The sequence below is a fragment of the Arvicanthis niloticus genome, chromosome 6, assembly GCF_011762505.2.
Source record: "Arvicanthis niloticus isolate mArvNil1 chromosome 6, mArvNil1.pat.X, whole genome shotgun sequence".
Lineage (NCBI taxonomy): Eukaryota > Metazoa > Chordata > Mammalia > Rodentia > Muridae > Arvicanthis > Arvicanthis niloticus.
Genome location: NC_047663.1, coordinates 106931858 through 106952115, shown reverse-complemented (window position 1 = coordinate 106952115; position 20258 = coordinate 106931858). Strand labels below are relative to the sequence as shown.

Below are 20258 nucleotides of genomic sequence, written 5' to 3'. Positions count from 1 at the left end.
AGCTTCTGTCTGTGTTTGAACAAACCATGGAACTGCGCTGAGATTCAGGACACTGGACGCCCCCTGGAAGGCGTGAGTGGTGCCCTCTGCTACCATCTACTGCTTTCTTCCCTGACCCCATGAAGTGCCAAGTCCTGTCCAGGGTGGGAATGGGGCTGTGCGTCCACCTGGACCCCCAGGACACTGAGCATCTGGGCCCATGGGGCCTCCTGCACTTTCAGTACAAGCAAGCCCGGCTGCAGGCACTGGAGACCATGGCTGACGTCCTCAAGCAGCGTATTGACATCCTAACCACCAAGCTGCACAAGCCGACGTTGCCTGACACAGTTGGTGACCTGACCTCGGATGTGATGCCCTTGTGCCCCAGCCCAACACCTGCCACCCCAACACTCGTTCCTCCCTCTAACCTCAGAACCTTAATGTCTAAAGGGGGCAGAGAAACTCCCCAGGACATGCAGGCGGAGCCCCTTCTCCCCAGAACCTACTTCCAGGATGGTGAGATGCTACCATGGAGCCCCAGCTGGGAGCTGCAGAACCCAAACCTGGGGACTCACATTGAAAGCCAGCCCCAAGGTAAGGCTGGGCAGTGGGTGTCATGCCTGTTGGATGACCCTTGGGCTAGAAACAACAGGGTCTCATTTAGTTTCTTGTCTGGAAAGCAGGGTGGTGTTGCCCAGACAATGGGGTGGTGACAATAGCTGATGCTCCCTGAGTGACATACAGCACAGGCCATAGCTGTCTCATCCTGTGCTGTGGGAGGAGAGGCTCTTCCTGAAGCCTGCTTCCCCAAGGGACAAGAAGGCCAGCAAGGCCTCCGTGCTCTACAGGTCCTGTTTGTAGCAGCCCTGCGTCAGTGTCTCAGGTCGTCCCTCACACTCAGCCTTGCCCTGCTGGCTCTTCAAGTCATGGGGCCCTTTCCAGAGGTGCCATAGAGGGGCTGGAGAAGAAGCTGCAGAGAGAGATGGCTACCCTCCAGGCTCTCGGTGCCTGCATGAGGAGGTGAGTGCGATTTGCTGTGCTTACGGACATTAGGTCTGCCTCTCGCAGTCCTCTGTGGAGGGTCTTAGTGTTAGCCTAGAGGCCAAAGCCAGGAGTCTGGGCACATCGGGTTGGGTGGAGAGGCTGTGCTGCCTCTGACAATGGCCCATTTCACACATCTAGTTTGCCTCTGACCTGAACCCTTCACCAGGCAGGGAGACACTCCTTTGTGCTGGAGATCTGTTTGTCTTAGCATTTCCTCACTGATTGGTAACAGGTTAAATTATCTAAGGATTTTGACATGGATTTTATCAGCCTGCCTGGGTTCACTGTCCCATGTCTAGTTCGCAGGACTTAGGACCTGTGTATCTTCTCCTGGCCTCAGTCTCTAACCCTGGCCTTTTTGGGTACAGTCCACACATGCTGTGGTATCCCTTCTGTAGGTTTTACGACTCTCATTGTGCCCTCATGCCCATCTCACCATGTTTCCTTCCTGCTCTTAGACAGGCCTATCCTGCCCCACCACGTCCAACTTTTAGTACCCCCAGTGAATCCCAGGGTAGACACGGTGGGGAGGCATTTGTGCTGTAGGATATCTGTGCAGATGACCCTCAGCAGTCGCCCGCCAGAAAGCTGAGGGTTTCCTCTATCTGCAGCTGTGATTCCTTCCTCTCCAAAAATGAAAATTTCCTCTGCCTCCCAAAACATCTTCCCTCCCCTGTTGTCTCACTTAGGCCTTGTCCAAGGCCTCCAACATTAGAAGCTCTGTGGTCCCCAACTGCTACCTCTACCTCAGCCTCCTTCTTGTGCTCCTTTGTGCTTCTGACCAGAGGGACCACTCCGTGTCTCTCTCAGTTTGTTGTCCTTAGACTGAAGCACCCAAGGCAGGCAACTCCAGCCTGAACAGCCTTTCCACAGAACTGTGGCCAAAATTGAGAGTGTGCATTCTGGAGGAGGCTGGGAGGCCACTGCCACAGAGATCCAATTGACCCCGTGTCTCTGCTTGACAGAATTCACCAGGATAACCCCTGACATCAGTTTGGCCCCCATGTACAGGGACTATGTCTTACTGCTGAGCACAGCCTGAGCTGCCTTCTACTTGGCGTCTGGTTAGAAGAAGACAGGGTATGAGATTGGGTATGCAAGCCCAGGGCTGCCACACACTCATAACAGGAAGAGCAGGCCGTGAAGGAGGCTGTGGTTAAGATGGCAGAAGCCAAAGGGTGGCTGCTACTCCACATCTGGCCCAGACATGGAGGAGGGTGTCTATGTCACTTCTCAGAGCTGTCTGTTTACCTTGAGCAGGCTCATGTTTCCTCCCCTCCCCAGTGCATCCACTTAAAGCAAAAGGCGATGTGACATCTCCAACCCCTACCCCTGTGCCTCCTGGAGCTTGGACACTTCTTTCCAGATGCCTCCCCTGCACTAGGAAACCCACCCCCAATGAACTTCTTGACTTTAGAAGGTGATGGACTTGGTGTTTCCTCAATGGTGAGGCCCGTGTCTTCACTGACTCATAACGGCCAGTAGGGGACAGCATTGTGCTGGGATTTTCCTCTGCTAATTTAATAACCCCACTCTGACATGGACTGTTCCAGAATTTTGGGAGGGTTAATTTCAGTATCCCAGGCTCTTTAGATGGACAAGCTAAGTGATCCCAAGGTCCCAGAGCCAGGTGCAGAAGTTCCTGGTGCCCGCATTCCTAACACAGGAATGCGGGTTCCTATGTCAGGGGTTGTGGCCTGGCTTCCCCTCCAGGGTTTGTCCAACTTGTTGGAATTTCTCGGCCACTTTATCATCTATATAGTTCATGCTAAGAACCCGTAACAGAGGTTTCTAAGTGTCAAAATATATTGGTTTTGTGTTGAATGTATTCTTAGCCATCCCGGGGCACATATCTTGGGCTGCAGGTTGGACACACCTGTGCCGTGCCATCTTTCCACTGTGTTTCTGCCCCAGATGAACATACCTGTGTGAGCCGCAGAGCTCTACAGAGCCAATGCTATCCCAGTAATCCAGGCGAGACCATAAGAGGCATAAATGATACTCAGAGCCTGTTTCCCGAAAGGTGGGGGCTCTGGGAGAGCAGGGAGGAGGCTTGGTGGTCTCACCAAGTGGCAGGTCACAGCCTGGTGGTCCTACCAGATTATTTATGAGGATCTAAGTCAATGCTTACTTTTACAGGCTTGTGGTTTTCCTTCTATTCCCCTAAAGTGCACTATCTAGGATCTGGACTGTCAGGCTGAGTTTGGGTGGGATGTCCTCACCCTACAGGCACTTGATGATGGGTGAGGACCCAGCCTGTCATCATCTTCTCACAGCTAAGAACATTAGTCAGCTGTCCATAGGGCTTGGACCACTTATGCTCACATTTGACTCCACCCCATTGCTCCGGCTTTCTGGAAACTGCTTCTATGAGAGTATTCCCATCATGCCTTGTAGTCTTAATGTGTGCCCATATGCTCAGAAAGAGCTTTACTCCAGGCAAGGACTGGGTGGATATACCATATTCTCAGCCAGCATGGTACCCAACTTGAAGAAGGCTGAAGATAGAGACCTGTGAGCCTTAAGGGCTGCTGGACAAGGCATGAGTGATACATTTAGTGGTTCAGGTGGAGTCCAGGTCACCACGTACCAGGGACAGATGGTGCCTTGGGGAGAAAGTAGAGTGACTGGAGGCTGTGTTCACCGCCCACACCAACCAATTTACATATTCATCATCTGTGCTTCAAAGCCTTCTAATCCCTGCAGCTGCCACATGCCCACCTGCACTGGTCAGCTTGCTGCCCTCTGTAGCTGTTTTGACCTGAGTGAAGGCCATAGCCTTTCCTGTGTGGGGGAGGGCAGCTGCCTGAGACCGTGCAGAATAGAGAATTAATATCCTTAGTGATGGCTGGACTTCTCTCCTGATGACCCAGCTCCACATCATAGGCACAGATGCAGGGCACAGTCTTAGCCATGAGGTGGTGTTGTGAGTTATCATCCTCATTCCACAAAGCCTTGTGGATGGTGTTCTTAGCAGCTTACAGGGATGACCAGGATGATAACTACATTGCCACATTGAGCTGTGATCCCACCTGCAGAGCTGGTTGTGATGGAGCTGACGCTGTACACTGGCAGGGCTGCTACACACACACACACACACACTGTGACCATACTTGGCTAATGAAGGCTGTGGCCTAGTGGCCACAAATCATCCATATATAAGCGTCACATGTTCACTGCTGCTCTGACCATCCTCTGCCCAGGCTTAAGCTCTAGTGTCTGCTCTAGACACACTGCCTGGATCTTAGGACATTCCTACATCCTTCCCCTGCCCCATCCTGATCATGACTTCACTCACCACCTATTCATTGTCTTCTAGCTCACTCGGGGTGCCAGATGCACCAGACCCCACCTGTGGCTCCCTTTGGCAGGAGGAGATGCCAGAAGTCAAAAAGGCAGGCTTGGTAATGCCCTGGACCACCCGGAGCTGCGGTAAGGGCGAGCCTGTGGATAGGCCCTGGGCTGGCTGGTCGGGTGGCCAGGGGGGCCTCCCATGGGCCTCTTCCACTGCCTAGCTTGAGCTTGGTCTTACAGAGGAGAGACCTCTTTCTATGTGCATGACAGTCACACGTCAGTATTAAAGTGTTTTGAGGCTCTCCAGCCCCCACTGCCTATTCTGCTCCTGTTGTGAGTGTCATGACAGTCTGTCATTATAGTCTCTAGAGGAGCCACACTCCTACAGCTGGGAGTGTCACCCTTGTTTATTTCCTTGTGTCTGTCAGCCCAGGTTGTACCTTTTCTTTGGTACTTAAATGTCCTTGTTCCTAGGGTTCAGCTAAGGAAACTCAGGGCTGAAGAGCTGGCATCTGGCAGAAGCCACAGAATCCCTGGGGGAGCCAACCTACCCTTGGGTAGCATCCTACTAGCGGTCTGTAGGGCTACAGTGGGAACTTCCCTGCCCAGTGTGACATGGAGCTTGGTTGCAACAAGCCTGAGATCTGTCATTGCTGTTTGCTTATTTTCCTCAAAGGATGGGTTTTGAATATGGTAGTAAGATATCATCCTGGAAGCCCTACACTTAGGAAGCTGAAGGAAGATGATCCCAAATTTAAGGCCAGCTTGGGATACATAGCAAGACCTAACAAAGAGACAAACAACAAAGCAAACACAAAAGTAATTTACACACACACACACACACACACACACACAGGGGAATGGGACTGGGGATGTAGCTTAAGCGTAAAGTGCTTGCTTGGCATGTATAAGGCCATGGGTTCAATTCCCAATATTTCACAATGAAGCCAAACCAAACAGTAACAATAGAAGTGGTTAATTCTGCCTTTGAGAAACAGAGAGAGTATATGTGATCCTTAGCTGTGCCCAGATCCCCCACCAGACAGAGAAGCCCTAGGGAATCACAGGCTAGGCATCAAGGCCCAAGAACTCCTGGGCAGTTAGCAGAGGCCCAGGCTTCCCCTCCAGCGTAGGGCTGGCAGGGTGGGTAGGGGATTTCTCAGACTGAGCTCAGAGCCATGTACATGGTAGGTATGAGTCAGCTCTTATGTGGACTTACAGAGAAGTATATGCATATATGGTGAGGGTTATCTGTGTGAGAAACAGCATGTTCTGGCTCTGGGGGACTCTCTCCACCTGAAATAGGACATCTGGGGGCTTCAGGCAAGAGCTGCCAACTCTCTCAGCCCCCCCGCCCCCAGGGCTACAACAGACCTCAGTGGTCCATGGATTCATTGCTTCTTCCATAAACTGAGCTTGACATAATATCTGACCTTGATATTACGGGTCAAGCCCCATCCCAACAAAATCCGTCCTTTAGGGCCACCAGGGGATGGCAGGTAAAGTTCTGAGCCAGGAAGGGCACGGAGTGGAGGTCCTCAGCCCACAAAGGCCTTGGCTAATGTTTTCCTCTCTTGCCTTGTTGCAGGCAAAATACCCAACTAGAATTAAACTTAAGCACGGAAAGGTTATATTGGCTCGCACTTCAAAGGTAGAGACTACCACTGGAAAGACAGGGCGGTGGGCTTGAGGCAGCAGCAGAGTAACGGGTGCTGGGGCTCAGTCCTGACCTGAGCCCATGGCATGGTAAGAGCCACAGTTAAGGTGGGTCTTCTTAGCTCTGCTAGCCTACTCTAGATAAACCCCCAGAGAGGCTTGTCTCCTGGATGGCTCCAGAGCCTGCCAAGTTGGAACATTAACATTACATGGGCCTCCAGCCTGTTTCTGAGCAGCTGCTGTAACAGGCCGAACTTCTGACTAACAGAGGTGTATGGGCTCACAGTTCAGAGGTGGAAGTTCAGGAGTACACTGCCCAGGGCTTGTTAGTACCCCAACACACAACAGAAGGCTGGCAGAACCAAATCCTCCCATGTGTGTTCATTTGTTTTCTTTTGAGACAGGGATTTATGCAGCCCAGGCTAGCTTTCATTTAATCCACTATGTAGTGAGGGATGACCTTGAACTTCTGATTCTCCTACTATTTTCCAAGAGATGGGAGATTACAGGTATAGGCCATCAGACTCAGTTTGTGGGGTACTGGAGATGGGACTCAAGGCAAGCACCTGATGAGCTACACTCACAACCCAGCCCCCCTCTCCCTTATAACAGCTCCTTTCCTGGCTTTAGTGGTCCAATCACCCTTTAGAAGCCTTACCTCCTAACTCTGTTACCATGACTACTAAATGTCTACATAAATTTGAGAAGGAACATTTAAACCACAGCAAACCCCTATGTCTCCCCTGGAACTGTAGTCTAGAGTCAGTGAGATTTCCAGGGTACCCTTTGGCTCTGCCCCACCGTTGGCTGGATTATACATGCTCCTCCTCCAGACTCTGATATTGTGTGAGAGTCAAGAGAAATTTCTGATCACAACAGGAAGGCCATCTCCTTCAAGAGTCTGGCCCTTTCCTTACGTGGGAGGGGGTGTGGGTGTGGGGGTAGCTTCTCTTTATCCCTCATCTTCATTTGCTGTTCTCTGAGCAGAGCAATGTGGGTCACAGCAATGAGAGGGAGGCCTTCAAGTCCAGCCATTAGTACTATTAGCAACCACATCCAGTGGGACTCTCAGGACTTCAACACCTAGGCATCCCTGCTCACCAGGATGCTTGTTGGTGAAGGATATTGTGGTAGCCGTCAGACGTGTGTGCGTGCCAAGACCTGGAACTGGAGTCAGTGTGATGGGGTGGAGTAGATTATATGTGTGTGTGTATACATGTATGTATATGCATATATATATATATATATATATATATATATTGTGTGTGTGTATATGGATATAGTGTATATATACATATAAATATGTGTAGATAGATGAGAGAGAGAGAGAGAGAGAGAGAGAGAGAGAGAGAGAGAGAGAGAGAATGTGCATGTTCACATGTGAGCACTCATATGTAGAGGCCAGAAAATACCCTTGGGTAACCTTCCTCAGACTCCCTTGACTCTCACTGACTGGAGATCACCACATAGGCTACACTGGCTGACTTTTAAGGCCAGGCTTTTCTTTTCTCCATCTCTGAAACATTGGGTTACATGTGCATCCCATGACGCCCAGCCTTGTTTTTAATGTGAGGATTTGGGGTCCAACTTGGGTCCCCATTTTTCTCCTCTAAATGGACAAAGATAAGTAAGCACCCACTGTGCCTTTTGCTGCTTTTCTGAAAGCAGAGCTCCACTCCCACACTCAGTAGGTCTCCCTGGGGGCGGAGGCACTACAGCTTGTGACTGAGCACTCTTGACATGGTCATTGTCCTTCCTACTGTCTGCTGCTGGGCCTTTATGAGGCCATCTCACTGGGTCCCCATAAGTACTGGCTCTAGGTGGTGCTGAGTTCTTGGGGTTCTTCCCTAATTGCCTTTCGAGAGGAGTCAGGGATTAAGGCAGGGCCATTCTCTGCTTGTGGGGGGTTATCTCTCCACTGTTTTCTTCTGGGTCACAAATCAGTGCTCAGGGACATGCAACATGTAGTTTCCTCTGAGCTGTTGGGGTGCCAACATGGCCAAGAATACCAAGAGCTACCCCCACCCCAGATGCATGGCTTAGAGGCTTTGGGCTTCAATCTTTGGGGATAGAAGGGTGACATAGTCTGGACATCTGCTCTGGCCTCAGTTTCCCTCAAGTGCCCAGGCATAACAGTGAAGCCTCTTCTTGAGCAAAGGAACTAGAGGCCCAGCCAATCCCAGAGTCTGCCCAGTTATATGGGGGGGGGGCGTGGAGAGTACCCAAGTGTTCAGTGTGTGTCCTGCTGCCCCTGCCATGCTCTGCTGCCTGCCTGGTCTCTTTCTGTCATTGGTAATGCCCAGGGACTGTGTGGCCATTGCTCCCAGCTTCTCATCTGCCCCTACTCTAAGAAGCTGAGCTTCTCTGTCAGTGGTAACATGCAATCTGCTGGGGAAGATGGTCCTCCCTGGGCGGAGGACTGGGATTGTGTCCATGGCCCTCCCTACATCATGACTGCCCAGTGACTGAGGGCTGTCAAGGCTGTCCAAGCCAGAGTGGTAAAGCCAGGCATCCTCTGAGACCTCCCAGTCAGCTAATTCTGAAGAAAAGAGGCTTAGGGTCAGGCAGAGGATAGGTCAGGAGGGAAACACAGCCTTCACAGGGTAGGACACACACAGGGTGCCTTGCCTCAGCCTTAGACTGGAGGGGTATCAGAAAGATGAGAAGTCCCCTTTGATATCCTTGGGGTCTTTATAACTTACAAGGGACATAGTCTGAAACACCCCAGAATTCCAAGTTGCACTCTGGATTCCTCTCTATAGCACATACCTACCTGGGCACCATTGGCAACAACCATGGCTTCTGCCTGTCAGGCCTTGTAAAGCCATGATGGGAGCCTCACACAGGGCAGCCGTGTTCCCTCAGAAACTCTGGTTGGCCAGTGAATTGTTCTGGGTCTCCTAGAAAGTGCAGGACAGAGCTGAGACTGGGACCTGGGTCTTCCTGGTCGCTCCAGTCATCTGTGCTAACTCAGTCCTTGCTTCTGGAGAGAAAGGTGGCCAGAGTGAGGTATGGGGAGGGTGAGGGAGGAAATACAGCCACATGGCAGCCATGGTCTCCTGAGGCTTCAAGGAAGAGGCTCTTCTGGATGTGCTGGACACCAACACAATCCTTGCGTCGTGGGCTTCCCCCCACCCCCCGGCCTCTGGCCTCAGTTTCCTTGCAGGCCAAGAAGCACTGAGGCTCAACCAGGAGAGAGGCATAAAGTGTACCTGCCACTCAGGTGCCCTCCTCCATGGTCTGCAGGTCAGCAGGAGCCCGAGAGGCCACATTCTGGAGGCCTGCATGATGGGCACCTGACCAATTTCCAGCTGAAATCTTTGAGCTTTCTCAAGTCATTGAAGGTATGTCCAGCCCCATGACCCCAGGCCAGTGGCAATTGTGTCCTCTGTTTGGAGATTAGCTGTGAGCAGCCTCTGTCCCCAAGGCTGAATAGAAGGCTCCATAACATAGAACTGAGGATTTAAAGCAGCCCCACCCCCTTTTGCTCAGCCTGGATAGAGAAGCCACAGAAAGAAAGAGTAGGTGGTTGTTAGGAGGACAGCATCTGACCAGACATGGGATCTCTTAAGGTGATCCTCATAGCCCATTGACAGACAGCAAGGCATAGGTAAACCCCGAGGTATGGGTTCTCATGACAGCTGGACCAGCAGAAGCAGGAGCAAGCACTGGCCCTTCTGCGGCAGCGAGCAGAGCAGGAGGTGTGGGAGACGCAGATGGCACTGGATGAACTTCTCTTCAAACACCAGCTGCAGGTCAGCAGGCTGCCCCTCCTGAGGCCTTAACTGGTTTGTTAGCCCTGCCCAGTGTTCCTTCTACCCCCCATCTGTGACCCTCCCCGCCCCTGGGGATGCTCAGCTGATATGGGTCCCTGAGGGCAAATGGAGCAGAGCCAGGGCGGAGATAAAGTGGGGGCTGGGGGAGCGGGGTGGTGGGAGAGTGTTTGGAAGTCCTGTGAGTACTGAAGGTAATGTCCATACTGCGGCCGGCTTCAGGGAGACAGATGAATTTTACTTGGGGTGATTCAAAGGTTATATAGTTTTGGGGGCGGTAGGACTATCCAGGGTGGGCAAAGGTTATGGGCTGAGGGACTGAGATGCCTCATTAGCATGGGGAGGCCCTCCAGGAATCTCAGGTGCTAGCTGAACAGGTTCTTATGGGCAGAAAGTTGAGCCTGTAATCTAACTGAGACTACGTGACATTCTGCAGGTAGAGGCGTGTGGGGTTATGGTCAGAGAAGGGGAAGCCCTGTCAGTAAAGGGAGTCCTCCGTGTTACACAGAGCCCAGAAGCCTATCCAGGCAATGGTAGACTTCAACCTTTAATTAGAAGGGTTTTCCCACATTTCTCCCTGGTTTATTTTATAATGGTGAGGTATCATCATACCCCTCAGCCTCTGTGCTGGAGATGGCTTAGTATTGAACCAGAACCTGATTAGCAGTGATTTTTGCAATGCAACTTCTCTGCCGTTTTAAAAATTGGACAGAGCAGGGTATAACCATCAAAAGAAAACATTACATAATGTGTAATGGGGTAGTGAGGGGTGGGAGCCAAGGAGCCAATGGATTGTAGAACCGATTTAATTGCTCAGTGGATTAAAATCTTGTTAGCAAGTCTGAACAGAGGTTTTTTTTTTTTTTTTTTTTTGAGGGTATAAACATTGGTCTGGTGACCATGCAGCCTAAGGTCCTTCTAAAGCCAACACACACACACACACACACACACACACACACACACACACACACACACGTGGATACACAGAGGCATCAATAGTTTCAGGGAACACAGACCCACATGAACTGGGGACATGGACTTGTTTGAAGAGACTGGATGTTTTGGCCACTTGTTTCCCAGGAATACCCACACTAGGGTGCCCACGGCTGGTTCTTTGTCTCCCACTAGTTCAGGACCTGTTAGGCACTGAACAGTAGGGTCTCTGTTGGAGCCCAGAGCTCTGTGATATGTGTGACATACAAACTCCTGTATGTCTCTCTTGCCTGATCTGGGATCCAGCCTGGCCTGCCTGGCTGTAGAGTCTTGTCTCTCATTCTGCAAAACCAGACTTTCTTTCCTCACAGAGGCGGATGGAGAAACCCCCAGCCCAGCAAGGGCCAGAAGACACTTCAAAACAGAAACAGCAGCAGCTGTGCAGTGGTCCAGAGCCAAACACACACTCTCTCCACACAATGACAACCAGATCCAAGTGAGGCCAAGGCTGAGGCCAGATGCCACCCCCAGACCCCCAGGGAGAGAAGTAGTGGGTGACTCCTAACTTCAGGTTTCAGGTGCTAGCAATGACAAAAACCTCTGGTGGTTTTTTGACCCTTCAGATCACCGCTCTCCCAGTGTAGAGACAGTACCGAGGCCTCGAAGCATCTTGAGGAAGCAAAGGTAGTTTCTGCAGGTGAGTGTCCTGCTTGACCTATGCTGGGAGGTCAGGGGTAGAACGGGGGTTAGGATGGTGTAAAACCTCCTCAGAGAGCTAGTCATACCAGCTACAACTTCACCCCTAGCCTGATATGGCCACTTCCCTGGGAAGCTTGACCCCTATGTCCAGTTCTGGTGGCCATAAAGTTCAAATTGTAAACTTTTGATCATCTCCACACTCAGGCTTTTGTTAGGATATGCCATATGCTCTGTTCTACAGCTGCTGGCTGGAACATTCTGCAATCCTGGTTAGACCAGTTGCTTGGGGAATCTTCTGCCTCATATCTACCTATTATTGGGGTGGAGAGGGGAGGACACACTCCTGAAATGTCAAGTTGTGGGCTTGTCTACCAGCACATAGCCACTTAGGGTTCTAAACCAGGCGGTGGTGGCACACCTCTTTAACCCCCGCACTCCAGAGGCGGAGGCAGGTGGATCTCCAGAGGTCAAGGCCAGCCTGGTCTGTTCTACAGAGTGAGTTCCAGAACAGCCAAGGCTAGACAGAGAAACCCTGTCTTGGAAAAAATAAGCCATACAAAATACAACAAAAAACAGAAACCAACAAAAAGCCAACAAAACCATTTAGGATTCTGATGATCTCTTGATGCACTGAGCCTTTTGATAGGGGCATCTCTAAAGTGTGTTTGCTCTGGAGTCCACCTTGTTTGTAAGTCGTTTTGTTTTGTTTTTTCTATGCTACCATTTTAGTATCTCCTAGGCTGGCCTGAAACTCACCATGTAACTAAAGATGACCTTACATTTCGGAGCCTCCTGCCTCTGCCTCCCAAGCACTGGGATTACAAATGTGCATGCTTATGTCTGGTCTACGCTGTGCTGGGCATTGAGTTTGGGCTGCCTGCAATCTGGCCATGGACATTACCAGCTGAATCACGTACCCTGCTTTCCAAAACCTGCTTTGACATTTGTAGACTGTGCCAGCTTTCCTGTGATGAGGAAAAAAGGCATCTGCCTCCTACTTTATATTTGAAGTGTGTTTCTTATGGACAGTATAAAGTTGGGTTTTGCCCTCTCTTTTTAAATCCAGGCTCTGACTTCTGAGAGGCGTATCCTATTTACATGGATTGGGGTTAGCTTCAGAATTAGGTTCAGGTTATTCACCTTATTGTTCTTTTTTTTTTTTTTTTTTTTTTTTTTTTTTTGTTTCTTCTTTCTTTTATTTTCTTTTCCCACTTTATCTGCCTCCTTTTGGGTTAATTTTTTTATTTGGTTTGTTGATACAGGGACTCACTCTGCAACCCAGCCTGGTCTGAAACTATGTGGCCCAGGCTGACCTCTAACTCATAAAAGCCTTTCTACTTCTCCTCTGGGATGCTGAGGTTGTATGTGTGCACCCACCCCTCAGCCTGGAACACCGAGGTTACATGAGTGCACCCGGCTCCTCAGCCTAGATTGGTTTTCAGTGATCTCATCTTCATTGTTGAATTATAATGAACTATAACTCCACAGTACCGTGGGTGTCTCAGGGTTGCTAGCGTGCAGGCTACAGGTGATTTCTACTTCACCTACAGCACAGAACCCTCATAGACTTTTATACTAATATGGTGCTATATTTATGCTAGTGAATTAAAATGTGTTTCAATGGTGGGGGCACTAAAGAAATAGCTCCACAATTAAGAGCTCTTGATACTCTTGCAGAGGAAGGAGGTTCAGTTCCCAGCACACATGGCAGCTGTTCCAGGAATCTGACACCCTCTTCTGGATCTGTGGGTGCTAGGCACTTACATGGTACTTACATACATGCATACATACATACATATACACATACATACACACATGCATACATGAATGTGTGCATACATAAACACATACATACATATACACATGCATACACACATGCATACATGAATGCGTGCATACATAAACACATACATACATATACACATGCATACACACATGCATACATGAATGCGTGCATAAACACATACATACATATACACATGCATACACACATGCATACATGAATGCGTGCATAAACACATACATACATATACACATGCATACACACATGCATACATGAATGCGTGCATACATAAACACATACATACATATACACATGCATACACACATGCATACATGAATGCGTGCATACATAAACACATACATACATATACACATGCATACACACATGCATACATGAATGCGTGCATAAACACATACATACATATACACATGCATACATGAATGTGTGCATACATAAACATACATACATACATACATACATACACACATACATACATACAGGCAAACACTCATGCACATAAAGTAAAAAACAAATGAGGGGCTAAAGAGAAGGCTCAGTGGTTTAGAGTACATACTGCTCTTCCAGAGGGCAAGAGTTCAATTCCCAGAACCTACACCGAGTGACTCACAACCACCTATAACCAGTTCTAGAGGACCAAACTCCTCTGGCCTCCAGGAGCACCTGCACACCTGTATACATATCCACACAACACGCATCCACATACATATAATTCAAAATAATAAAAATAAACTTAAAAGTAAATCTTAAAAATGTTTTAAGCCCATCATTCATTGATATATATATATATATATATATATATATATATATATATATATATATTTTTTACAAACAAATGATCCTCCTCTACTAGTTTCAAATTATACACAGGCCTCGAGTGAGGATGTAACCAGTTCTCAGCCACTGTTTTTCACACTCCTCATTTTTCTGGTTGACATCACTTCTGTAATCCTCACCTGATTTCTGACATGTACACCTACCAGTAACAAACAAAATGAAACACACAACAAAATGAAAACCACTTATGTGTCTGAGAACATCTTCATTATACTTTTTGTTCCTTGAAGACGCTTTACTGGACATAGCACTTGGGTAGACTTTTTATTTATTTATTTTTGAAATAGGGTCTTACTATACAGCTCTGACTGCATAGTAATATACACTATATAGATCAGGCTGGCCTTCAGTTCACAGAAATCTGCCTGCCTCTGCTTCCTGAGTGCTAAGATTAAAAGCATGGGTGCCATGCCTGGGTCTGGGTAGACATTTTTTAATAGGTTAGTGTGTGTGTGTGTCTGTGTGTGTATGTGGTGTGGTGTGTGTGGTGTGTATCTGTGTGTGGTGTGTGTGTATGTCTGTGTGTGTATGTGGTGTAGTGTGTGTGTCTGTGTGTGTCTATGTGTATATGTGGTGTGTGTGTGTGTGTGTGTGTGTGGTGTGTGTCTTGCAGTGCTAGAGTTGAACCCCAGGCTTTCTACAGCCTTGGCTACTGCTCAGCTACCGCCCCATTCCCAGGAAGCAGAGCCCCACCCTAGCATCTTCTTGTTTTCTTTGCTTCACATTCAAGGAAACCATTCTTCGGCTCCTTTGTTCATTTGCAGGCACTGTGTCCATTTGCTTGGCTGCTTTTCTGTTTCTCAAACAAATTTGTAGCGACACTCTCTAGTTTCATGCTCCTGTGCTGGGGTTTAAGATTCTTTGGTCTATGGGTTATCACTTTCTGCAGTTTTGGAAGACTTCCAGGTCTTACTTTTACACTTGATGCTGTGAGTTCTTTCTTTGGCAAGTCTAATCTGCCTTTAATCAGTGTGGTCTTCATTTGAAGTGTTTTAAACGTTCAGCATTCGATTCAGATCTTTTCTTATGCCCTTCATAGCTGTACCCACCTTTGTTGTTTTATTTTATGTTTCTGGGTGTTTTGCCTATGTGTGTGTTGTGGGAATCTGGCCCAAATCTTCAAGAAGAGCAGGTGGTGTAACCACAGAGCCGTCTCCCCGCAAAGATGACTTACCTTTTAAACATATGAATACAGCTATGAAAACAAGTTCTCTCTTTGAAAATTTTACAACTAGCAGAAATTGGTTTTCTCTCTCCACGATGTGGGTCCTGGAGATTAAGCTCGGATCATCAGGCTTGGGAGCAAGCTTCTCTATATGTGGCACCATCTTGCCAGTTATGACAAGTTTGTAGCCTCCATCTCTGGGCTGATTTTAGCTGATGACTCCATGTTACTCTGCTTGCTGGTGGCTGTTGTGAACTTTACTTCCGTATGAGATAGTTTTGTTCCTATTCACTTGATTGTTTAAAAACAGTATTTTATTATTCTTTGAGAATTTCAAACTGTACTTTGGATCATATTCAATCCCCTAAGTCACTCAGATGTACCCCTACTCTAGCCACCCAACCTCACTCTCACATTCTCCGTGCTCCCTGTCTCTCCAAACCATGGAGTCTAGTTTGTGCTCTCAAATACTCCTGGGTGTGGAGCCTGTCCTGGAACTTCGAGGGTCACGCCCTTTAAAGAAAACCAGTTCTTTCTTTCCCAGGAGTTACCAAATGCCCTCAGCCGCTGAGCCAATGATCAGACTTCCTGCCCGACCTCCACACTAGGATTTGGTCTAGCCTGAGTCTGCACAGATCTTGTGCCTGCTAGCTCAATTGTTGTGAGTTCATGTGTGCAGCTGCCTTGTATCCAGGAAACACTGATTGCTTGTGGTTATGAACCAGCCCTGGCTCTTAGAAGATCTCTGCTCCTTCCATGAAGATCTTGGAGTCTTGAGGGAGGGGCTAGGACACAGCTGTTCCATTTATAGCCAAGGTCTCCACAGTCTCTCTATACACTTTTTTTTTTCCTGTTTGTTGCTCTGTGTAGCCCTGGCTGCCCTGGAGCTCACTCTATAGATCAGACTGGCTTCAAACTCAGGAATAAAGTCATGCACCACCACACCTGGGTCTCCATACACATTCTTAAGCCTTGGCCTCAGCTGTAGTTACTGGACTTAATCTGATCCTTTCAAGTTTCACTTCTGTAACTGACCAGTTGGATCCAGATCGTTACTAAGGCTGGGCTGATGAAACTTTATAAATGAGGCAGGATAGTCTGTGTGTTGTCCAGTGATCTATGGGTCAGGAGGCACATAACCTACATTCTCTTTCTGGGTGCTCTTTATCCGCACGGATCCAGTCAGTTCTCACCTGAACACTAAGACATGCTGGTCATTAGAAGCATAGAGTCTTGGGGTTCTCTTTGTGGTTCCATCTGTAATATACCACCCCATGGATCCTAGCTGCCTGTCTCCCCAGACTCAGCTCTGTCTGCTCTGCTGGGGCTCTACCCCAGTTTGCTGTCCCTGTACTGTATTGTAGCTCTCTTGGGATATTGTCATTGCTTCTGTCTGTGAGCGCTGTGCTGGGCTGTTGATATCAAGTGTCTCAAAAATGCTCTTGCATATGTGTGAAAATGTTATGTAAATGTGTCTGTATAAAACACATTTTCAGATATGATGGTGAGTCTGGTTCCTCTTGCCTTTTCTTGATGAGGTGTCAGAAATATCCTTTAATTATTTTTAATTAAAAGGCCTTCTCCATGAAACCCACCAAAGCAGGATAGATTACAGGGGTCAGCAGCAAGGGAGCTGTGTGAACAGGGAGTCTGGGCTCTTCAGTGCCCTACCCCTGTTTGGTACCAGACTCAGGACATCCTTCCCCTCTGGCTTCAGTGTCTCCTGTAAGAGCAAGGGCTGTCACTCTGTGCACCTTGTGTTTGCACATACAACTGTGAGTCCCCATTTCAGAGCCTCAGCTTAGGAGGCCACCAGTCCCCTCCAGCATTGCCTCAAGATCTGGTGTCATAGGTCGACTGTGAGCCTTTCCTGCCTGTCTCATACAATGTGTCTGGACCTCCTGCAGGAAAGAGCCCTGAACACATGCCACCGCTTCTCTCAGGGCCCAACCAAGGTCTTCTTTCTCTCTCAGAGCCGGTGCAGCAGGACACAAGCCCCTCTCTGCTGGTTCTAGCCAAGTTCCACCCTTCAGACAGACCTACCTACCAGGTACAAAGAATGGGGCCCAGTTTTGAGGCTGTGTGATACTGGTGATGGGCAACGGGTCCCACTGGCTCTGGTCTCAGGAGGGTCACCCTGCCTTGCCACACTGGGTGACTGCTGAGTGTCCGCATGACCAACAGGGAATGTTGGGCAGGGTTATGCATAGCCTAGACTGCCTTGCTGAAACTCTGCAGGGAATACACAAGTGTCCTGCCTAGCTTGCAGTGGGCATGCGGCCTGGATGATGAGGACTCTTGCCTGTCCTCTGAGAGCTTACGGTCAGGAAGGGGTGCTTTGCCAAGAAGGGAGCATATTGAGGGGGATAAGCTTGTGGGCATTCGTGAGGACTTCTTGGAGTCAGTGGCATCTTCCTGAGATCATCATCCTGGCCTCATGCCCACTCCAAGCTAGGCAGGACACTGTGGCCATGCAGGCCCCGCCCTTGAGAGGTCCCAGCAGTGACAAGACTGGGTTGGTCTACCTCTCTGCAGTGGAACATAGCGAGACCAGAGCCGGAAGCAGAAGGGTCCAGAGACTTCCACCACGTCACTACTGCAATACTGGAGCAGAGTCTGAGAGACGAAGAGCTGCGTGCACAGTACCAGACTGCAGTGCTACGACTGCGTGAGCTGGCCCTGGAAGAAAAGGCCTGTGCGGAGCTGGCCTGCCTACAGCATCAGATGGGGTGAGCTCGTGCTTGTGGCTGGCTCTGCTCTGCCCCTGTCAGTGTGCTTTCTGTCTCTACCCACCACACCTCAAGACAGCTATAGTGATCCAGCCTTGACAGACATTTGCAGAAATTTCGCTAAGATAGTAAAGTGTCCAAATAAAACTAAAATGAAAATCAGTCATCGCCCCCTCTGTGTAATATTGTCCCCATCTGTGATGTCTGTAGCATTTCAAGGGCTTCTCATAGTGTTGATGGGGGCTTAGGCCTCACATCACCATGTACTGCTCAATACATGGGCTGCGTATTCCCTTGGCCTGTCCTCAGTTACACTTTCAGCGTGCACCCAACTTTTCACCATTATGAACATTAAGAGCCTATCTTCTTAGGAGGATTTCTTAGACATGGCATTTTCTATATATGGGAGGCATCCAAAAGCCTCTTGGCCTTGTTGGGGCCACCCTCTGAAGGGCTCCTCCATTCACAGTCCAGTACCACCTGACCATGACATGCTGAGGCCTTAGGGTCAGTGGAGAACCCCTTGCTGGCATGTGGTCTCCACACGGGAGGCTTTGCCATCTTAGGCCTTAATCTCCTAGACCATGAGACAATCATTACCATGGTGGGAGGGAAGCCTGACAGCCCAGGCTGGGGCCTTGAGCCCCCCGGGCCCTCAGAGTCTGGTGTCTGTTCTATGGGGGGAGCGTCTAGGTGAACCTGGCTACCTAAGTTGTCCTGGTCCTGGTTTATGGCTCTCCTTCTGTATCTGAACAGACCCTCATGGCTGCCTGTGGCTTTTTCTCTCCTCTAGGTGCCTGGGTAATGTGGGACATGAAGCAGCACAGGCCACTCTGTATGAAAAGCAGCAACAAACCTTCAGCAGACTTGAGAATGAAAGGGTAGGCGTGGGCAAGGAGTGGTCACACAGAAGTGGCCCCTCAGCCCTCCCAGTGGAGGTCCCAGTGGAGGTCCCAGAATAACCGTGTGCCACAGAACATCCATGAACTCTTGCTCCTCCAATGCTGCTTAGAACCATAGGAGTAGCCTATGGTTCTAACCTATAACCTATGGTTATAGTAGCCTAGGAGGTCTTCAGATCTATGCTGGCACATGGCCCTATATGTCCCTGGGTCTAAACCAGGCTTAGGCTCCTGCTAGCTGTGGCCTGCAACAAGTAACCTGGCTTCTGGGGGCTTCAAGTTGCCACTGAACAGCAGCAGTGTCTGTTTCCTAGGTCTTGGAGGTTTTGAGGCAGGGCGGTGGCCAACACATGGAGTGTGGGCAGGCATGAGCTGCTCCGTGTAGGAGGCATTTGGTGCGGAAGTACTGCAGTACCCCTCCGGCCTCCAGCTGGGACCTCCTGACCAAAAGCAGAGGAAAACAGTAGCCAAGTGACTGAGCAGGGAGAACCAGGCGAAAGGCCTATGGAAGGGAGAGAAGGCCAGGCAACACAAGAGGCAGAGCTCCAGATGCCCCTTCCCTGCCCCTGTGTCCTAACTGAGATTTTCTCCTCTGGAACTTCAGAAGGAAATCCAGCACCTGAGGAAGGTGTACTTGTCCCTGCACCGTGGTAGGAAGCAGCTCCTGCAACATCAGCAGTCTGTCCTCAACGTGCAGAGGTCTATGGCCCTCTTGCAGCAGGAGCTCCAGGTTCGAGCCCTGCTGCTGAAGGTGGGCACTCCCAGTCTCTTCTCCTGGATCCTCTATGTCATGTTTGCCATCCTTGGTGACACGGGTCTGCATGATTGTGCAGAGGGAGAAGATGACCTGCTGGGCCCCTTGAAGAGGAAGAGCCAGGCTCCCAAGGGTGGAAGAAAGACCTGTGGGAGGTGGAGAGCCTAACAGAGGGGAGGGAGGGAGAGAGTCTAGCTGGAGGAGGCCCAGGGTGTCACTCAGAAGAGCCAGCAGTGAGGGAGTAGCAGTGAGGGCCTCTGTGCCCCTAGCAGGCCTGGGGCCCACTGGAGAGGCCAGATACTCAGACAAGACACTGAGAGGCAGATCTCTGAGTTCAAGGCTAACCTTGTCTATAGATTGAGTTCCAGGACAAGCCAAGGCTACATAGAGAAACCCTGTCTTGAAAAAACAAACAAAAACAAAACCCCAAAACGCCACTGTATCAGTGGACCAGAATCTCTTGCTACTCTCACAAAGCTGGGAATATGAAAGGGTATATGGTTGGGGGCAGAGTTCACCTCAGCCACTCTGTGCTCCCCCTAATTCTGTAAGCAAAGGAAAGTGGTCTCACCTTAAGGGTAGGGATAAAAATTGGGTAAACTGTTCTCTGTAACACATGCCATAGGCCAGTCTTCAGGAGAGGGGACTCTGGCTGCCTGACTAGAGTTCTTCGTGCCTCTGGGAAACTTTGG

The 20258-nt window shown here is 49.5% G+C and overlaps 1 protein-coding gene across 13 annotated transcripts in view; it reads left to right on the top strand.

Moving 5' to 3' along the window:
• The window catches only part of Ccdc187 (coiled-coil domain containing 187), a 56018-nt gene that overhangs the window by 24073 nt on the left and 11687 nt on the right, over nt 1–20258 (top strand). For 8 of the 13 annotated variants that reach the window (XM_076937619.1, XM_076937617.1, XM_076937620.1 and 5 more), the window contains 12 exons: nt 3–72; nt 222–573; nt 828–999; nt 4343–4455; nt 9220–9317; nt 9615–9728; nt 11051–11175; nt 11303–11376; nt 17089–17231; nt 17717–17910; nt 18704–18791; nt 19417–19563. In XM_076937619.1, coding sequence (XP_076793734.1) covers nt 3–72; nt 222–573; nt 828–999; nt 4343–4455; nt 9220–9317; nt 9615–9728; nt 11051–11175; nt 11303–11376; nt 17089–17231; nt 17717–17910; nt 18704–18791; nt 19417–19563 — 1690 coding nt within the window. Of the gene's footprint in view, nt 1–2; nt 73–221; nt 574–827; nt 1000–4342; nt 8983–9219; nt 9318–9614; nt 9729–11050; nt 11176–11302; nt 11377–17088; nt 17232–17716; nt 17911–18703; nt 18792–19416; nt 19564–20258 lie in introns of those variants that run through there. The other 5 variants (XM_076937612.1, XM_076937615.1, XM_076937622.1 and 2 more) reach the window with 3 other exon arrangements.